Genomic DNA, 19,482 nt, shown 5'->3' on the forward strand with positions numbered 1-19,482 from the left:
AGCCCCTCGGGGCTCCCAGAGGGTGGGTGTCTGCCTGATCCCGCCTGGCAAAGCCGCTGGAATGTGCCAGGAGAAAATATTGGGTGCTGGTCGGCACCCTGCGTGAAGTGAAGGTGTGGGATGGCAAAAGTTGGCAAATTTGATGCAGTTTGGGGCATTTTCTCAGAGGGTGAGCAGGATGAGCCCTAGGATCTGTGGCCAATGATCGAAGTGCAGATCCCATGAGATCCCAAATCACGGCATCTCCCCTGCTTCCCCTCAGAGGCTCATCCATGGCACCGCTGCAATGCTTTCCCCCATATTTTCACCTTTGCCATGCCACTGCCGAGCTCTTTATTTTAACAGATGGCTGGAGTGACAATTACTGCCTCAAAAGACGATATTTATAAATTCCTTGTTGGGCTGTTATCTGGCATGTGATAGAGCTTTACACAAACAGAGCCGAGAGTCTCTGCTGGCTCTTGTAACTGGAAAGGAAATTATATTGCACAAAGTGCTTCAAGAGAGCATGACAGGTTTTGCTGCGGAAGTAGCTTTGGTGGGTGCATGTAAAATGAGTTTGGTTTGCATTGATTTGCTGCGTGTTAAGAAATAGTCACCTGGGGGTAACTAGCACTGGCTGGCTGGCTGGCATCCCATCCCATCCCATCCCATCCCATCCCATCCCATCCCATCCCATCCCATCCCAAGGAGTATGCCACATTGCGGAGAGCTGCAGGCCCGTGAGGCAAAGCTGCTTTTCATGGCTCCTGGAGTTAATTTAATTGCTTTTCTCCTCTTCTTGGTTATCGTGCTCATGAATTTGGAAGCTCTTAATGCAAAACAATTAGGCTGGAGTTCCCTGGGGATGGAGTGGTTTCCTGTCTGGAAATGCTCCCTGTCCCTGCCCGCTTGCTGCTGGGCACCGTGTGCTGCTGACTGGGGAGGTTGATGGTGATGCCTGATGCTCCGGGCTGCACGGTGGGGATTGTGCTGGTGATGTTAAAGTTAAATGAGTTAAGTGATGTTGAAGTTAAATGGGAAGGACACCCAGGAGAGTGGGGAGGTCTGCGGGGAGGTTACACCTAAGCTCAGGAGGGGATGGGTGAGGTGGCCTGCTCAGGGATCCACATCTTTGTCATGATTTGGAAATAAAAGCAGGAAAACAGCATCTGGTCCTCTGCCAGCATGTTGTGCTCTCAGCATCCGCTTTGCTGGGCTTGAGTCATTCGCACCATCTTGCTGGTGACCTTCCCTTTGGCGCTGCGGCTGCCAGCATCTCCCGAGCATCCCCTGCCACATCCTGAGCTGCTCACATCCGAACGCCCCGGGGATCGCGGGGCTGCCATGGGCTCCTCTCTCCTGTGCGTGGGTCGGTGATGGTGGACCACGCTCTGCCTGGGTAAGAAGGCACTGCTGGAGGTGATACTTAACCATGGCTTGTCACCCCTTCTAGCAACTGAGCCAGGAAAAGGAGAGGGGATGTAAAACAGGAGAGCTGCGCTGGGCAGTGCTGCAGGTGTCAGCCAGCAGCATGTTTGGGGGAGGCTGGTGGAGGCACCGCAGGGTTTTGCCCGGTGTCAGGCTGCCCACATCACCATTCCCTGGGAAACCCAGCAGTTTGCACAAGCTGGGGTGTATCCTGCTGTGCCGAGGTCCCTTCTGCTGCTTTGGGAGCCAGCCCACGACACTGGCAAGGTTCCTGCTGTCACCCAGCCCTGTGACACCATGATAGTGGAAAGCTGAGCTGTCGCTCGCCGATGCAACCTTTGCACCCCCAGCAGTCCCGCGTTCGCTCCTCGCCCATCCCAGCTGCCTCGCATGGGCAGGAGGGATCAAACCCCCTGCGTTTCTCCCAGCTCCAGCACTGCCAGCACTCCCTGGGTGGTTTGCCGTGCTCCTGTGGGCTGGTTTCCCTGGAAGGGAGGAGGCAAAGAGCAGTGCTTGGGGGAATGATTTAAGCTGCAGGTGCAGCAGGAGCTCTTCCCCAGGGCTGTCTCGCCGTGCAGCAGCGATGGTGTGCAAGCAACGCCCGCGTGGGCCCAGCTATTCCTGGATTAAGTGTTCCATGGAGCCCAACGACTCAGGCGTGTTTGCAGGGAAAGCACAGGGAGAGGAGCCCTGCTCCTCTTGCTCGAGCTCGTGTCAGCCTGGCCATCTGCATCTCCCCGGGAAGGCATTATAAATAGGTTCGGCTGCTTTCCTTTTCCCTGGCATAACTTTTTGGTGCTCTGCAGATTACAGGGAGGCTGAGGGTAATTATAACACCTTCGTCCTAACTTGCTGACGCTTGCCTCCCTTGCTAAGCTTTTCTAACGCACGTGCTGTAGCAGATGTTTGCTAACCGAAAGGACCCCGGGGAGACACGGGGAGGCTTTTTCCTCGCTAAAGAAGTTAGCATCAAGGAGGCACGTGTCTTTGACAGCCCATAGCCAGCTCTGCTTTGCTCAGCAAAGAGGTAAGCAGCAGCTGGCGGCGCATGGCATCCCCTGATGTGGGACCTAGCCGTGGGGTGGCCCCCAGGAGGGCAGAGCATCACCCCAACCGAGCTGCGGCGGGGACCGTGTGCTCTGGCACCTTCTGCTCTGCATGGATAAGGCACCAAATCGCTGTGTTTTCGGGCTCGTTTTGTAACTTGGATCCCAGCTGTGATTTACTGGGGCAAGCTGGAAGTCAGCACCAGGCTGATCCCCTCCAGCTCTTTTGCTGTGTCCAGCTAAGGCAGAGAAGCCCCTGTGTTTTAAACCACGTAAACAGCCGGCAAAGGGAAGGTGCTCGGCAGCGCCTGGCTGCGTTCGGCTGCGTTCGGCTGGGCTGCAGTTGGCGCAGAGGTTTCCCATGCCTGGGTGGCGTGCCACCATGTGATGAGCCAGCGGGGTGTGAAGTTGGGACTGCAGGCGGATCCCTGTCCTTAGATACTTCCCTAAGTGAGGAGAAGGAAGCTCTGGTGACCTCTGCATCAGAGACTCAACCAGGAATAAGGAAATGAGAGGATTTTCCCAACCGTTGTGCAAATAGGGGCGTTCAGTACAGGAGGGTCCAACTTAATGCCGTAAACCAGATTGGATTAGGACGGATTTGCAGAGGGCCAGTCTGGAAGAGCGGCTTATTTAGGTTTTTAGCAGCTGTGTCACAACCATACGTGGTGTTGCAACACGCTGTTGTGTTGTATGCTCGCACTGGGGCGTTGGGTCTGAGGCCTCAGTGAGCAGCCAGGAGCTCCTGAGCTGGGCACAGGGGACATGCTGTGGGGTGGCCATAGAAAGGTGGCCTGGGCTGTGAGAGGGCACGGGAGGACACGGCTAGAAAAACACCAGGAACCTGACATCTTCCTTGTCTTGTGAGTCTGCACCGAATCCTTTAGCCCATGAGGTCGTGGAGGGTGAGTATCCTTAGGGGCTTAGATGGTTTCATCGTCTTGTGGGTCTTTTTAATGTAAATTTATCGTTATGCAAGTGACTCTGTGGTGCTGAAGTGTCTTGCTGACCCTGTCCCACTCCATGTGCTCTGGCTGTGCTCCGGGTGTGCTCACACCACGGGCTCAACCTGGCCCTGTGGTGTTTGCGTGCGGGACCTGGGCCTTGCGGCTTTTGTCAGAGCTTTTGTCTTGGTTTTCCCTGCTCTTGCTCTTCCCCCATTCCTTACAGCGGGTTTTTGCATCACATCCTTCTGTCTTCAAAACCCTGTCTCCTTTCCGGGGCTGTTGGCACCTTCCCCTGTGCCTTGTACACAGCCCCGCTCTCCTGGGCTGCTTTTTGCTCAAGGGCGTGAATCAAAACATTGCCTAATACTTTAGTAACTTCCACAAGAGAGGTGCTTCCCCTTGTAGCTGCCAAGTAGGTGGGCATGTCACCCTCTGTTCAGCACCGGTTCATCCTCTCTGCCTCCCTCGTGGTGCTGGGGAACCGGCCCCGGCAGATGTGAGCTTGGCTGTCTCGTGGTGCCCGCCTACTGCTGGAGTCGTGCCGGGTTGTGATCAGGGAAGGAAAATAGGCCACTTATCGTGTGCGACAGACACAGCCACCCCCGGAGCCTTTGTCTGCAAAAAGGGGAATGAAGTGATGAATATCCGCGTCAGTCCGGGGGCAGAGGCAGCTCGCTGTGTGCCAGCACTGCAGCTGGCGCCCCGACGCCAGTGGGTCTGTGAGTGTCCACGGGCTCCCTGCAAACCCACCCAGGAGGGTGGCTGCAGCTGCAAGCGTGGAGAGATGGTCCTCAGCTGGCAATGGAGATGGGGAGAGGGGTCACTGTCCTAGGAGGGTGTTTTGGCGGGGCACCACCATGGAGAGGTACCCACAAGCTGCTTGGAAAGTCTCGAACATCTCATATGGGTGCAGGTGGGGTAATAACCCAGCCTGAACCTTGGTGGAGATGGGCTGCCCTGGTCCATGGCTGCTTCCAGCCGAGGTGGTGTGCCACAGCAGTCACAGGGCAGATGCTCCCAGCACGCTCAGCGAACAGCCCAGGGCCTCTCCTTTAAGGAGAATCATTAAGGTTAAGCTGAATCATTCCTGGGAGGGCTGTGAGTTACTGAAGCAGGTGGAGCAGCACAAAACTGCCCTTCTTCCATCCCAGTGCCAGAGTCCGGCTTTGGTTTGGTGCCAGGAGCATCGCCAGGGTTCCCACCTCCCCTGCTCCAGTGCAAAGCCCAGGTCCACAGCAGAAACAACAGATAAAAAACATGACCTGCAAGTCGTGCCTTAAAGATCAGGCATCCACATGAAAACCAGAAAGAGCTGGCGAGGGGAAGGCAGTAAAACCCTCACCATCGGGTTATATAAAAATTGGGGATCTGGGATGTGTTTTTACATGTCACTTGCAGTTTCTGAAGTCTGACTTAATTATAATAATCACCCTCAGCAAACAGTCAATTAGTAATGCTCTTGGATTTCTGCTGAGCTCAAACTTTGTGTCACAAATGTGTTGTTTCCTCTGTGGGCTGTTGCTAATGTGTGCGGGGGGCTGGCAGCATCCCCTCCATGTGGGGGCGGATGGGGTGTAGAGCAGTTTTGCACTAATTGGCACCATCTGAGCCCCCCCTATAAGGATGCTCTCACTCCTGCATGGCTCAAAAGGACTGAAAAGCCATGCAGAAGCTTTTACTCTCTTCCAAGGGTGCTCTTGCGTGGCAGCACCTGGGTTTGGCTGGGCTTTGCCGGGGATGCTGCAGTCCCCTTGGCACCGGTCCCAGCGATATTTCCCTGGGTTTATACAAAGGCCATTGCCCCACGGTATCTCCTGGGGAGGGAAGATGCTGTTGTTACAGCCAAGCCTGGTTTTTGCTCGCTATGGGTAGTAGAGCAGGACCAGCTGTTGTTCTCTGGGGTGTGCTGGGTCAGTGATCACGGACTCCCTGCCCATGGGGGATGCTCTGTTACAGGAGCACAAAAGGGGCTCTGCTCTGGGCTGGTGTGATGCTGGAGCAGGGAGGATAAGCAGGACTGGGGGTGCTGTGCTGACATGGGGGGTTTCCAGCCTCCCCTTGCTGTCCCAGCATATGTGCCACTGCCTGGGCAGTGCTGTGGAGTTGGGGGGGCTGTTGCTTCCCCCCAGAGCACCTTCTTCAGAGACAGCTCACGGGGTTAATGTGGGCAGTGGCTGGTCAAGTGGTAGGGTCCTTCTGGGAGGGCTGAGATGCCCTGGCAGCGGCTGGTAAGGGTGGAGCTGGAGGAGTTAGTGGCCTTATCTACCTGGTTGTTTGCTTCTCTTTGTATCAGAGATTCCCCGTTGTTGTGAGCACCCCAAAACTGTCACCCAGGCATGTAACACCCTCTTTGGGATATCCTTCCCAGAGGTCTCTCCCTCTCTCCTATCTCTTGCCACAAAACCCCTGGAACTTTTTCTCCAGCAGTGCCAGGGGACAAACTGGACTCCAGCAGCACTGCCCTGCAGGCCGGTGAATTCCCCCGAGTGCTGCCCTCATGCCACCACTCACTGCACCGGCTGCTCTCACCCATTTTCTCCTCCCCACTGGGGCTTTTCTGCCTCTGATCTGAATTGTGGGTTCCTCCTCTCCCCCAGAGTGGCTCACCTGGGAAGGAGCAGAGCAGGTAACCCGCAGTCCTTAGGGGTATGAGCAATGGGGAAGCTTAAAAACCAGCTAAAGGTGTTGGGAAGGGCTGGAGAACTCCCCTTTGATGGGGACCTCACCTAATTTTGCTTAATATTTTGGAAGTCTGTGCGTGCAGGGGCTTGGACAGGCTGTTTTGGTGGGGGAGGGGATGATGAGCTTGGCGTGAGAATCCCACCGCAAGGCAAGCGCTCCAGCCGGGGCTGCACACTCGCCCTGTGCCGCAGGAAAGGGGCTGGCGTGGCTCTCTGGAGACGTCCGCACTCGGCCGGCCGTGAAAACCGTGGCGAAATTACACAATGAGCTTTTTCCTTCCCCTTCCTCCGAGCCGGCGCTGCAGCCAGCCAGGCTCTGCGCGCAGCCGTGCGTGCCTGCGTGGGCACCCGCGATGCGCCTGAGCTCCGGAGGGAGGGAGCGCATCGTCCCCGCGTCGCCTGCATCCGCTGCTCCCCGGTGTGCCGGCCACGCCGGAGCCAGCCCCGCCGGATGCCGCTGACCCGCTGCCGAGCCAAGGTGCGCCGAGGCTCCTGGGTGCAGGTAAAAGCAAGGGGAGGGCGGGAGGGCAGTGACGGGGGACACCAGTTCTCCTGTGACCCCGCGTGAGGACAGGCCTCGGCACGGCAGCGTGGTCCCCCCGCTGAGGTTTAATCCATCCCTTTTCCCCATCTCACGCTGGGAGGTGATAACGCTTTTTTCGTGGCCCGGCAGCCGCTGAGGCAGCACCGACTTCTCTTTAAACTCAGCTCATGGGTGGGATGAATCCATCCTCCCTGGGTAGGATGGAGGGTCCCCAGGTGCCCCCCCACGGGTCCCCAGGGTCCATCAGCAAAAGACTTCAGCCGCGCTGCCGTGCTGGCTGCATCTTTAACCATGAACCCAGCAGCGGGGGGCTGGAGGCAGCACCTCCTGTGGGGGGAGCGGGGGGTGGGGGGAGTGTGTTTGGGGCAGGGGAAACCCTCCTGTGCCTTTTGGGGAACCCATTTCCAAAATACAGCCTGGCCCCCACCACCCCTAATTGAAATTTTGCCAGGTGAAAACGGGAATTGCAAAATAAATAGCTCCATTTCGGGGCTCCATGGGGATGTGCGTGCATGGTGGGGTGTGTGTGGAAGCTGTGCTGATGGCAAGTGTTAAAGGAGAAACTGCTGCTCGGCACAAAAGCCGTTCTTACGCAGCACAGGTCTATTCAAGAGACATTTAATTCTCTTCTAAAGTCCAGGCGGATGGGGAGCTGCCATCTGGTGTCTGATGGCAGCAGGAAGAAAGGGCTCTCTGCAAAGCGGGGCAAGTTGGGAGCTTGCTGGGCTTCAGATTGTTTGAAACGGCTCCGCTATTGAGGCTGAGCGAACTGGCTTTGGAAAGTGACCCGTGTGGGTTAATGCTGGCTTTGGAAAGGGGAAGGATCCTGCCTGCAGCTGCCGGACCCAGCAGGCAGCAGAGCCCCTGTGGGGGGATGCTGGGGCCAGGGAAAGAGCTGCAGCTGGGGAAAAGACCCAGGGGACCAACGGTGTTCACGACACCTGCCAAAAATCCTCCCCTGCACTGGGGACTGTCAGGGGCTGGGACCACCAGCCACAGGCTCTCACTCTGCTTTCCAGCTCTCCCTGTCCCGGCACAGAGCTGGGTGCTGGTTCTGGCATGCACCGAGTGCGTGCGGCCTCTGCCCTGCCTGCGCCAGCACAGCTGAGCGCAGGTCTCGGCTCACAGCCTCCCCGGTATTCAGGGAATTATTTTTATTAAGTTGCAGAGGTTGTAACTTCTCCGCCTGCGAGGAGCGCCTGCAGCCGGGGGAGCAGGGCTGCGCCTTGGCAAGGACACAGCTTAAAGCCTGATAAAACGGGAAGCGTGTCTTCACTGCCAGCGCAGGGAGCAGAGCGGATCTGCGGCAGGGACAAGCAAACTCAGCGTGGGGGAGTTCCAGCTTCCCGAAGTCCCAGGGCTTGTTTGAGCAAGGAGGTTTGTGCTTTTAAATGTTCACGGGGCGCTTTGGGAGGAAGGGTAGGTGCGGTACCTCTATATTTAGGGTGGTTTGAGGGATCTGGCACTTGATGGGTCTGCATCCCGCAGCCATGACCCTGCCGCTGGGGTGTTCACGCTGAGGGAACAAGACTGACCAGTTCCCCTGGAGGAAACAGACTGTTCCCTTACGGCACAGGGAGTTTTCCTTGGCAGAAACAAAGCTTTGCCCATGGTGCCTTTGCAGAGCCCTGCCGGGCTGGCTCAGCGCCTGCCACAGCACTTCTCACCGGTGTGGAGGTGCTTTGCCAGGATGGATCCGTAGATGCAATGGAGGTGGGTGGCTGCGTGGTGTCCCTGGGGAATGCTGGTACCAGGAGCTGCTGCAGTGGCCGCAGTGCAAGCAGCATGCCCGTGTCGGAGTGTCGGACCTCACGGTCTGGCTGCCTGGGGGCTTGCAGGGACCTGGATGCACTCATGGATGTGCTGTGCACAGGGAGGATGAGATGAGCGTGGATCTCCGTGGTGGGCTGCAGTGTGGAAAAGTGCCAGCACTGAGAAATGGCACTTTGCCCTGTCCTTCCAGCAGCAACAACTCCCCATGTGCCTCCTGCATCGGGGCTGCGTCCTCTCTGGGGCAGCAGGACATTCGATGGGAGGAGGTGGCAATACTCCGTCCCCCTTCCCGCAGGTTAGGAAGGACATGTCCCCTGACATGGCTGGGAAATGGAGACGTGGGACATATTTAAAGCACCTCTGCTGCAGAGCAAGACAAAGCCCTGTCGTGGCCAGGGCAAGATGCTGCCCATGCGCTGCGGGAGCATCTCTCCTGCCCCCGCACAGCTCCCCCAGCTCTGCACAGCAGTGGGGATGAACTCAGCCCTTGGCATGGTGTGGATGCACTGCTGGAGATCTCAGTGGAACTCGTGGCTGTGTCAGTGCCGTCCCCTCTGGGCTGCCAAGCCAAGTCCTGCAAGAATATTGTGTCTTTTTCCCAAAGCAGCATCTCTAATGGGGGATGCAAATGTGCTGAACATCCCCAGGGGCTTTCAGAGCCCTTGCATTACGTGTCTGGGTGCCATGCCAGCACCCAGGGAGCAGAGGGACTGGAGGGACGTACTCTTGTAGCTACAAGAAGACAGCCAAAGGTTTCTTTGTTTTAATTACAGTTTTTAATCGCTCCTGAACGGCTCCAGGCTGGAACACCATCTCCATGTAGGACACAGATGTGAGTGTGGGTTCGAGTGCTGTCATGATGCAGGATGCTACCCACGGCCTGAGCTGATAACAAGGATTAGCTGAGTTTGTCACCCAGCTCTGGGGACGGGGTGGGCAAGTGCTCAGTGGGGGCCAAGCCCCACCACTGGGGAGCGAGCAGAGCTGGGCCACAGAATCCTGCTCCCCGCTGGGATTTCCATCACAACAAAGTGGGATTGGATCCCACTTCCCAGGCGTGAATTTCTGAGGTCCTGCAGCATTCCCGAACCAGCACACCTGTAAAAAGTTTTGGGGGTAAACTCCATGCAGGGTTTAGGGATGATGGGAGAAAGCATCTCATCCTGAAATCCCTGGAAAACACTGGCTTGCCTGACAGGATCATGGCATGGGGACACACGCTGCTGGCACAGGGAAAGGGCTGCTGTTGTAGGGGTCTTGGTGGGACGATGGGGTCTCTGGTGCTGCTGAGAGGGACAGTTTTGGGTCTACCATGTCAGGCCACTCACCTTGCAGAGTAATAACAGTTCTTAGAGTGGAGCCAAGGCTCTTGCTTGGGGGAGAGCATCACACCCTTCGTGCATTGCTTGCAGCAGCGCTGGCAGCTGCACAGGAGCACAGAGGGTCCCTGAAGGCTGTGCTCAAAGCTGGGCTGCGTCGTGTCCTTTATCATTGCTGTTCTCTGGTCTTGGTCCTGCAGGTGTCAGTTCAGCATCACTTGGAGAGGCTTTGGGAGTGATTTTTTTTTTGCCCCGTGTGTCGTTTCCTCAGGCTTTGCAAGGAGAAGGAATTCAACTGCAAACCTAGATTAGGTGGTCCTGTCCCCTGGAAAGGATGCGCTGGGACCAGGGTGGGAGGAGGATGGCAAAGATGCGACGTTCCTCTGAAACAGAGCAGAAAAAAGGTCTTCACTCATCCCCAGCTCCGTTGCTTTGCATCCCAGCTCCTTTCTCCTCTGTTCTTCTCCCAGCACTGGGTTTAAACACCCTGTGGGTCCCTTCTGGCTTTGCACATGCCTGTCTCAGGGCAGAGCCACGCAACCTCTCCCATTCCTCCCTGCCAAATTCCTCAGGGCATCGATCCACCTGCAGCCCTGGGGCTTGACCTGCACAAACCAACTTGGTTTCGTTCATCTCCAGGTCCCAGCAGCATTGTTACCCTGAGTACCCAGGCACATGTGTCCCATGCCACCCACAGTTCTCTCAGTGCCCACGTCAGCAGGTTCCGCCCCCTCCTTAGGTAGCTGAGACATCGCAGGGGCTGATGCAGGTGGAGGAAGCAGCAAAACTGGGCAGTTCCTCGGTTAGATGGGCCAGAAATGCTGGTTTCAGAGGCAGATCTTGGAGGAAAGCCACTTGCGCATGTATGTGCAGCTATAGGTGCATCATTCAGACCTACCCCAGCATTTCTCTTTAGTACAAAACAGGCCTTTTCCAAAGTTTCAGGGCACCACGATTTTCCTGTGGCGTTTCCATGTGTGGCTCCAGCCACCTCTTTCTTCACTAATGAAATTCCCTGGCTAGTGCCTCTGGTGGGAAGATGCCACGCCAGCTGCCTGTGGGGAACACAGATATGCGGGAAGATGCTTGCTTGCAAGAAAGCCCACAGTCAGCTACACTCTGCCTTGTCTGTTGGGTTGAGCTTCATGGTTAAAGTCAGCCCAGCAGCTGGAGGACCCAAAATATTCTCATGATGGTGCTGAAGCTCATGATGTCGTAGTAAGGCTCCCGAGCAGCCAAAAAGCCCCTTTTTATTCCAGAGCCCTTGTTTGATCTCAGAATTGACCCAGCAGTGGCAAGGCAGGAGCGGGATCCCCTGGGCTGTGCCTGGGCAGTGGGGGGATGTGCTGGTCTCCACGTGTGGATGGAGCTGAGTGCTCAAGCTGCAGGAGCTGAGGTTCCTCGTTTGCACTTTGGCTGTTCCTTTCCTGCTTTTGTTCTGCTGGAGTGATGACGGGGCTGTGGAGTGGGTACGGGGCTGAGTTTGAGGTTTGTTTTGTTTTTTGAGGTTCTTCTGGGTTCTGTGCTGAGAACTCAACAACCTTGAGGCTGTGGAGACGCCTGGGCACCCGCAGCAGCTGCCAGCACCTTGAAACACCTTCCGTGGCCTTCGCTCAAGGGCAAGGCTTTATCTTGGGCCGGTCAGTGAGTGCTTAAATCCTTTCTGGCCCTTTGTGAGTAGAAAGCACTTACACATGCTGCCCGCAGCCCTGGCCAGGTTTCTGCTGAGCTTGCAACACTCCTTATACCCACTGCCAGTCCTGGGGTCTCGCTCAGCCTGCACCCCAAGCCCTCTCTCATGCCGTGGGATGTGCCTACATGGAGAAGGGCAGAGGGATGTCAGGAAAACACAGTTCAGCGTGGTTCAGAGCAGTTGTTGGGGAAGCGGTGTGTGCTGAGGGCTGTGGGTGAGCTCCTGCAGGCTGCTGCGTGCAGGGCAGCCCTGACCTGCTGCCCGGGGGGGACAGGGCTGGGCAGGAGCTGGGCAGGCAGCGATGCCATCTGCTTGCTGCCTGCTGTGCACATCTGGCGCGAGCTCGGGGATGCCTCTCTGTCCCCTCCTGGGCACAGGCATCGCCTGAAGCAGAGCCAGGGGCCACCTTTCCCCCAGCGCAGTCCTGTGATGTCTAGAGAAATATGTTGTCCTGGATGTGGCCGTCTCTTCCCTGTGCCACTGGTGTGCTGATGCTGGGTTTCTGGGGCAGGACAGACCTGCCCAGAGCTAGAGCTGGTGCCAGAGTGATGCATCTTCATTTCTATTTGTTTTCTAGAGCTGGAACTCCCTAATCTTGGCTCTATCTTGCTCCTAAGCAGCGTGTTGCTTGAGGCAGCTTCTGCAAAGCTCTCCGCTCAGCCGTGCAGAGGGTGGGTGGCAGCCCAAGGGCAGGCTGGCCATGGGAGGGGGCTGATCGGCAGCTCTGGGCCGGGCTGTGCCCCCTCCATTTGCAAAGTACCAGTGCAGAAATGCTGTCATCTCCCCCAGCCACCTAGTGGGAGCAATTCTGATTGGGATGGATATTTATAAGGGTGACCGCCTGGTAGAGGAATTTCTCAATTTCTTTACAGGCTGCATGTGGAAGGGGGCAGCTGGGACTGCCACACGCCAAGGAGTGCCCAGCTCACAGCTTACCTGCATGAAATCTTTTTGCACGGGACTGTGTTCAGTGTCACATCCGTGCAGCGCCTGTCATTTGGGCAGGTGGATTTGTTGTCCCCACCAATTCCCTTCCACTGAGCGCTGAACTGAGAAAATATTCTCAAAAAGCTCTTTTGAGCTCAAAAAGCTCAAAAATCTGCTGCCTTCTGCTTCCAGGTGTGCTCCTGCACAAGGTGCACGGGGGAAAAGCAAGGTGCAGCTTAGGGAGGGAGGCACGTGCTGCCAAGCATGGCTGCGTGAAGGTCCATCATGTGCACCCTGGCCTGCCTCCCCTTAAAATACAGCCTGGGATGCTCAGAAATGAGCTTGCGCTGCCGGAGGCAGCTCTGAGCCCAGATCTGCAGGTGCTGGAGGGGCTGGCGGAGGAGGTCCCCGCTCCATCAGTGCAAAAAGGGACTTTGCAGCTGCCTTGGGTGTGGGAAGGGCCGGGGGCGGATGGATGAAGCGCGGCGTGGTCCCCACAGCTGGCTGGCTCCCCGCGGGCACGCCACCAGTCCCTCCAGTACGGCAGCCTCTCGGCTGCTCCTCTCCTCCCCACAGCCGATGCTCTCGGAGGCTCCCCGGCTGCAGCAGCATCCTTGCGGCTCTGCCAGGACCCAGGTTTCAGCACGTGCTGGGGGACAGTGGGGCTCAGTGCAAGGAAGGGGGGAAAGCGGGGTGCCAGCAGAGGGAGGAGGTGACCGCTTGGTGTTGGGTGCATGTGGGTGCATGAGCTTTTGCCACCCGAGGTGACTTTCCCTTCTGTTCCCCTTGTCTCTCAGCCCTGGGGACCTGGGTGACAGGGGCTTTTCCCAGCCAGGGTGATGGGCTGCCTAGTGCTCAGGGAGGGTGCAGTGTTGTGCTTCCCTCTCTGTCCCATGGGTCCCAGCACCCTGCTGGCCCAAGGGGGGCGTGGGGAGGAGGAGGGCACCGCGGGGAGAGCAGCTCCTGCTGCAGCCTGTGGGTTATTTTCTGAGCCTCTGAGCTAGGAGATTATGCTCTGCTTGGTGAAACGTTTCAGATTGGGCTTCATTTTGTAGGCCTTTTCATCTGAGGAACTGGACGTTGGTCCTTTGGGGTATGCTAGTCTTTGAGCTGAAAGAAATTGTGGGTTTTTTGTTTCTCTGGGGGTGGTTGCTTGTGCCCTGGGATCAGTCACCTCAAAGGCAGTGGGGCCATGGCAGTGCCATCGAGCTGCCCTGGGCTTGTCACTGCTTTACCTGTGCTGCTGTCCCTGCGTTGGCTCTGTGCCTGGCTGCTGCAGTGGGGCCGCTTGTACCGGGCTTGCTTCTCAGAAGGCATTGCTGGCCACCTCCCAGGGCAGCAACACGTTTGCTGAGGACATGAGTGACCCTGTGATCGAGGCAGTTCAGGGCAGCCCCTTTCGCTGCCTTTTGCTGCACAGCAGCTGCTGCGGGACTGCCTGGGATGTGTGTGCGCTAGAGCATCGCGGTCCATCACCAGCCAGTGCTCCCTGTGCTCGATTAATTAATCTAATTGCAGTTCAGAGCCCTATGTCCACATGCCGTTACAGTTTCTGCATCCCCTCTCCATTCCCATTTTAAGTCAGTGCACATTTAAAGCTGGGATGCTCCACCCCAGAGATAGTCCCATTTCCAAATGGGGTCAGGCACACCCGTGAGCAGAGAGGAGGGAAGGGGAGAGGAGGATGTTTCCCCAGGGCTGCCTTGGAAAATCTCCAGTGTGTTTGCCAGCTGCTGGCTCATGCCAACCCAGTTTTGCCCGTCAGGCTGTGAGATGTCATATCCCAAATGTGACATATGGAGCTTGAGCTCAAATTGTCTCTTTTCTGGGCTAAAGGATGAAACCCCCTCTTGAACAGTGCAGAAAGCACACAGGCACTGCATGGGTTTTCTTATTCACGTGGCTGATGGAGAGCAGCCACCTCTGTCTGCCTACTGTGTCCCTGTCCTGTCCCTCTCCGCTGCTGATGAGCATCCTGGGGACATCATAGGTGATGGTCTATGTTCTCCTTGCCCAAGGTCCATGGTGGCAGTTCCCTGCATCTCTGTCCTCACTCTTGTCCTCCCCTTGTCTTTTAGATGTCCTGCGGTAACCTGTCCCCCCACAGAAGGGTCTGCCTGCCTTAGCCAGCCTGTCCTCCCAGGCATCCTGCCAGCGATGGCCTCGGCGCCCCAGTGAAGGGTGAAAGGAAGAGGAGCGAGTCCCCCCAACACCGCCACATCCCCCAGGAGAGCCATGGAGGCCCCCCTGGACGTGCCTGTAGGGAACCTCATTGACTTTGATGCTGAAACACCCACCTGCATCCCCTCGGAGCCCTCCCCTCCCGCTGCTCCCAGTGGCAATGGGCACCTGGGGGACACAGGGGACATGGCTGGGGAAGAGAGTGATGCCACTGAGTCAGCGGACAGTGAGAATGACATGGGTGACTCTCCCAGGCACTGGGGTGGCTACCGCCGCTCCTCCTCCAACGAGTCCTTCTCCTCCAGCCACAGCACTGAGTCAGCCCAGGACGAGGCGACGGCCGAGCGCCGGGAGTTCATGCGGCACTACGTGGAGAAGATCTTCACCGGGGGGTGAGTGAGCGGGGCCAGCAAGTGCTGCTGAGCCTGCTGCCAGGGGACATCCCGCGGGATGGGATCTGGCTGCTTTCCCACTCCGGGAGCATCGGTTTGTGCCCTTCCCCATGCCTGGCTAACGCAGCTTGTTGCTCCCAGCCATAACACGGCGTCAGAGCTAAGCGGGGCGATGTGGGCTTTGACTTATGCCCCTCTCTTGGGCATATCCCGGCTCACCTTTCACCCCCAGCTCCCCTCCCTTCTTTCTCTCCTTTCCCATGCAGGGGCTCACCATGCCGAGGGTCTCGCTGTGCTGAGGGTCTCCAGCTCCTCTCTCTTACTGGGCATCTCTGCTGATGCTCGTGCAAACGCCAGCAGCTCACACATGCCCCAGGGCCCTGCGGCAGCCCCTGGCACTCCCCCCCTAGCCCTGCATCCCTCCCCCAGCTCCCATCGCTGAGGTCTCCGCAATGCTGTGGCTTGGCGTGTCAAGCAGGATTGAGCAAACTGAGTGTGATGAGCAGCAACAGGGGCTGGTTTTGCTCTGGGGCAGAGCGCCTGTCTTTGGAGCTCAGTTTCTGCTCAGGCTGTCCTTGGCTCTTCCCTTCTCCCTCTGCCTTTGGTTCCCCGCCCCCCCTCCCCTCCGGGAGGAACAAAAGAGCAGCGTAAGCCGAGGGATGACAGAGTGGATGCTCCCCTTCCCCTCTTGCTCTGCTCCCTCCCAGCATCACAGCACAGGGATGCTGCCACCGAGATGGATGACGTGGGTGAGCTGAGCCATGCTGGCTGTCTGGGGGATGCTGGCCACATCTTCAGCTTTAACGATATTTTTTTTTCTTTTTCCACGTTTCAGAGAGGATTTGGACCAAGAAGAGAAGGCCAGGTTTGGTGAGCTCTGCAGCAGTGAGAACGGGAAGGGCAGGGAGTGGTTCGCAAGATATGTGAGCGCCCAGGTAAGGGGAGAGATGGGTGAAGGAGCAGTGATCTGGCACCAGGGGCTTTGAAACAGCCTGGGCAGGAGGCTCAGGCCAGGGGAATATAGAAAGACCACAAAGCAGTATTTTTGGAGGGCAGGAGCTCAGGGAAAGGGAGGAACTTCAGTACAGGGAGATACAGAAGTGAATAAATGCACCTTGAGGCAGTTATGTGCATGCTTGTTGCAGTATGCGGGAGAAGTCACCTCTTTAACCTATTGGCGCTCAGAAATGCCCTATGCCCTAGAAAAACAATTCAGAGAGGCAAACCACTGTCTCCGAGAGGGAGGCCCAGCTGCCTGTGCTCTCTGCCCACCTCCTTGTGGCCAGGGGTCCTGGGGGGGCTGGAGTTGTTCTTGCTGCTTGCAGCAGGCAGCTGCTCCGCAGAGCTGTGCTAAACCCTGGGCTTTGTGCCTGCAGCGCTGCAACTCCAAGTGCGTCTCGGAGCAGACCTTCTACCGCCTGATGCAGTCGTTCGCCCTCGTGCTCTTTGAGTAAGTTGTGGCGGGGGGTGGTTCTGTGGCTTCGTTGCAGTCACCAGAAGCCCCTGAGATCAGAGCCATGGCTCGAGGAGGGGCAGCAACACGAGGTTGCTGTGGTTGCCATCGTTGGGTGCCTTCACCGAATCCTTCCTCCATGTCAGATGTCACCAGATGGATGACTTCAGCCCTGCCAAGAACCTCATGACCATGTGTTTCACCTACTACTACGTGGGTAAGAGTCACCTGCACCCTCGGGCTTTGCTTGTGCTGGAGACCAGTGGCGGTGTGCCCTGTGTGTGGGAAGGGTGACGGAGGGGTACCCAAGCTTGGCTTTTTCTGGCTGACTCCGATACTGAGCAGAAAAGAGCCTCCATGGCCAAGAAGCTGTGCAAACCTGTTGGAGACCCTCACTGGGGTGGCAGCTCACGCTGATGCTGGTTTGTCATTGCTTTTAGCCATTGATGTTTGTATGTGGCAATGCCCAGATGTTCCCTGACCCTGGGGATGCGATGTGAATGCCCCAGCCCAGAAGCACCTTGGCTTACTGCTGGGTGTGTGGTGGTCACCGCTCCACAGAGGACTGGATTTTCTATCCAAAATGGGGGGGTGGGGGGGGTGGGGGGGAGGAGGATAAAGACCTACAGGAATTGGGATGGGATGGGGTCTGAGCCGTTTCCATTTGGCTCCTGGTCTCTGTGGTGCATCTTGTAGCTGGGAGCAAGTTCCCCAGGAACTGGCAGCACCCAGGACCCGTGGGGCCAACTGAGCTCCTGATATGTTGCCTGCAGGCAAGCCCCACGCACTGCCCTTGGAGGCCAAGGAGAAGCCCATGGGCAGCATCGACTCATACTTGAAGTCGGCAAACAGCTGGCTGGCCGAGAAGAAGGACATCGCGGAGCGGCTGCTGAAAAACACATCGGCCAAGACGGAGAACGTCAAGGGCTTCTTCGGGGGCCTGGAGACCAAACTGAAGGGTCCTACCACCAAAAAGAGCGAGTGGGTACCACTCTGTTGGGTGGGCAGGGGGTGCTGAGGCAGGTCGGCATGACCAAGCCAGAAACCTCCTGGGTGTAGGGTCACCAAGAGCCAGGGGTTATCATGACCATGGGAAGATGATCTCTAGCCTGGTCCCATGCTTCACATTTTGGTCACTGGGTATCTCATGGTCTGAGAGTCCCGTGTCCCTTAGGCATGGAGATACGCGGTTCCAGGAGATGGTGCTGTTGCTTTGTGGTCTTCTGCATCATCTCTGTACTAGGTCCGACTGGGATGGACATCACAGTCTCTTAGCCACCTTTCTGGCCCCAGGGACGGTGGCATGGGAGCAGGGGTCTTTCAGATGAAGGTGCTCCCCTCACAAGGGGGGGGCAGGGCTTTGCTGCATGGGCTGTCATGGGGGGGGACAGGCTTTCTGGGAGCTGACACTGATTTCTGTGCCGCAGCGAAAGCGAGGACAAACCAAAGGAGAAGCTGAAGAAGACGGGTGAGTAGAGCCAGCATTGCTGAAGTAGGCATGGTCAAGGCATCCCTGGGGGGAAGGAGCGAGCATTGGAAGTGGTGCGAGATGGCCGGGATTGTCAGAGCTGTGGGGTGGTGAGAAGGGCAGGAAGGACCGATGCTGTCTCCTCTGAGCTCCTAGGGAAGTGCTCCAAAGGAGCCTTTAGCAGCTCCTTGCTTTGGAGCAGTCACAGCTCTTGTCTCACAAGGACATCTTGTGGCATCTTGTCCTCAGTGGCACAGGTTGCAGAGGTCTGGCCATCTACTACATCTGAGCCTTCATGTTGCACCAGTCTCCCTCCTGGTAGCTGTGTGTGTTACCAAACCAGCGGTCCCGTCCCTTGAGTATCCTCCTGGGACATCCATGCCTTGACGAGAGCTCATGTCTGCCCACAAAGGGCAGCCAAAGCTCCTCTTCTTGTTGCTGAGGGGGTGTCGGGTATGAGTATTTGGCTTGCAAACCTCACCATCGCGGCTGCTGGGATGCCAAGCTGGCAGGGGGACCCGAAGCCCACGCATGGGTGGGAAGGTGGGAGTCATCCAGACCTTGGCAGGTAACTGTGTGTCCCCGCAGTTTCTGTGCAGAGCCCAGAGGAGGAGAAGAAAGGAGAGAAGATCTACCTGTACATGCACCTCAAGCAGCAGCCGATCTGGTAAAGCCTGACTGGGGCGAGCGAGCTCCTGCCTGGCAGTGGCCTCCCTGGGGAGGGGATTTGTCCCTGCCCACACATTCCCCAGATGTCCGTGAGTGCTTTTGAGCTGCTGCTGCCCCTGTGGCAGCTGCACACATCCCTGGTGCTAGCGAGAGCCTGTTTGCAGCCACAAAAGGAGCTGGTCCAAAAATGGACCAAATCTGCCAGACTTGCTGAGCTCCTGGAATCCTCTCCCGGCCCCTGGGCGGTGCGTGAGCTTGGCCCTGGGAGGGCTTGGGGACAGGTTGGGGGAGATGGAAGGTGGCTGTCCCCAGCGTCTGTCTCCCTCCCTGCAGGCACAACCTGCGGTTTTGGAACGCCGCCTTCTTCGATGCTGTGCACTGTGAGCGCAGGAAGCGGTCCCCCACCACCAGGTAGGACATGGGACCGTGGGAAAAGGAGACGTCGTGTCCCCTCTAGCCCCCCGGTGTTCCCCCCGCTCCCGACGGCCCTAAGCGTTACCGACTGTGGGGAAACCCTCTGCTTTCTGCCCCTGACTGCAAATCTTCTGGGGCCACTGGGCTGCGGGCCAATGAGGTCTGCATCCTCTTAGGGATTTGGGAGCACGAAGGTTCTCTTGCTCATTGTGCATCATGTTTTTTTGCAAGAGCTAAGCCCTGGGGGTGTGCCCAGAAAACCCAGCCAGGGTTCAGGCTGTTGGTGCTTAGTTTGCAAGCAGATGTGAGAAAAGATGCTTGGTGCAGCCCTTCAGGGAGGTGCAGCAGATGAGGAGGGGATGCCTGGAGTCCCGGCTGTCCCCGGGAGGGCCGTGGAAGTGCTGTCAGTGTAGCGTGGGGACTGACCCGAGCAGCCAGCAGGGACAAGAGCTGGAGACAGCAGCATGGCTAGTCCCAAGAGCTGGGAAATCAGGATAAACCCTGCAAAAGGAAGGGGCTGCTCGTTTTGGAGGGTGGCTGTGTACAGAGAGCATCTGGGTGCCCG

At 57.4% G+C, this 19,482-nt stretch overlaps 1 protein-coding gene across 3 annotated transcripts in view; it reads left to right on the forward strand.

The window, feature by feature from the left end:
* The window catches only part of KIAA0513, a 26,193-nt gene continuing 6,711 nt past the window's right edge, over positions 1–19,482 (forward strand). Inside the window, exons 1-10 of one of the 3 annotated variants that reach the window (XM_080410679.1) lie at positions 3,398–6,586; positions 7,791–8,005; positions 14,419–14,913; positions 15,749–15,848; positions 16,290–16,363; positions 16,513–16,583; positions 17,140–17,347; positions 17,794–17,834; positions 18,423–18,501; positions 18,837–18,914. In XM_080410679.1, the coding sequence (XP_080266805.1) occupies positions 14,576–14,913; positions 15,749–15,848; positions 16,290–16,363; positions 16,513–16,583; positions 17,140–17,347; positions 17,794–17,834; positions 18,423–18,501; positions 18,837–18,914 (989 nt within the window). In that variant the 5' untranslated portion in view covers positions 3,398–6,586; positions 7,791–8,005; positions 14,419–14,575. Of the gene's footprint in view, positions 3,362–3,397; positions 6,587–7,790; positions 8,006–14,418; positions 14,914–15,748; positions 15,849–16,289; positions 16,364–16,512; positions 16,584–17,139; positions 17,348–17,793; positions 17,835–18,422; positions 18,502–18,836; positions 18,915–19,482 lie in introns of those variants that run through there. The other 2 variants (XM_080410681.1, XM_080410680.1) reach the window with 2 other exon arrangements.

This window comes from Falco punctatus, assembly GCF_963210335.1.
Source record: "Falco punctatus genome assembly, chromosome: 14".
NCBI classification, from domain to species: Eukaryota; Metazoa; Chordata; class Aves; order Falconiformes; family Falconidae; genus Falco; species Falco punctatus.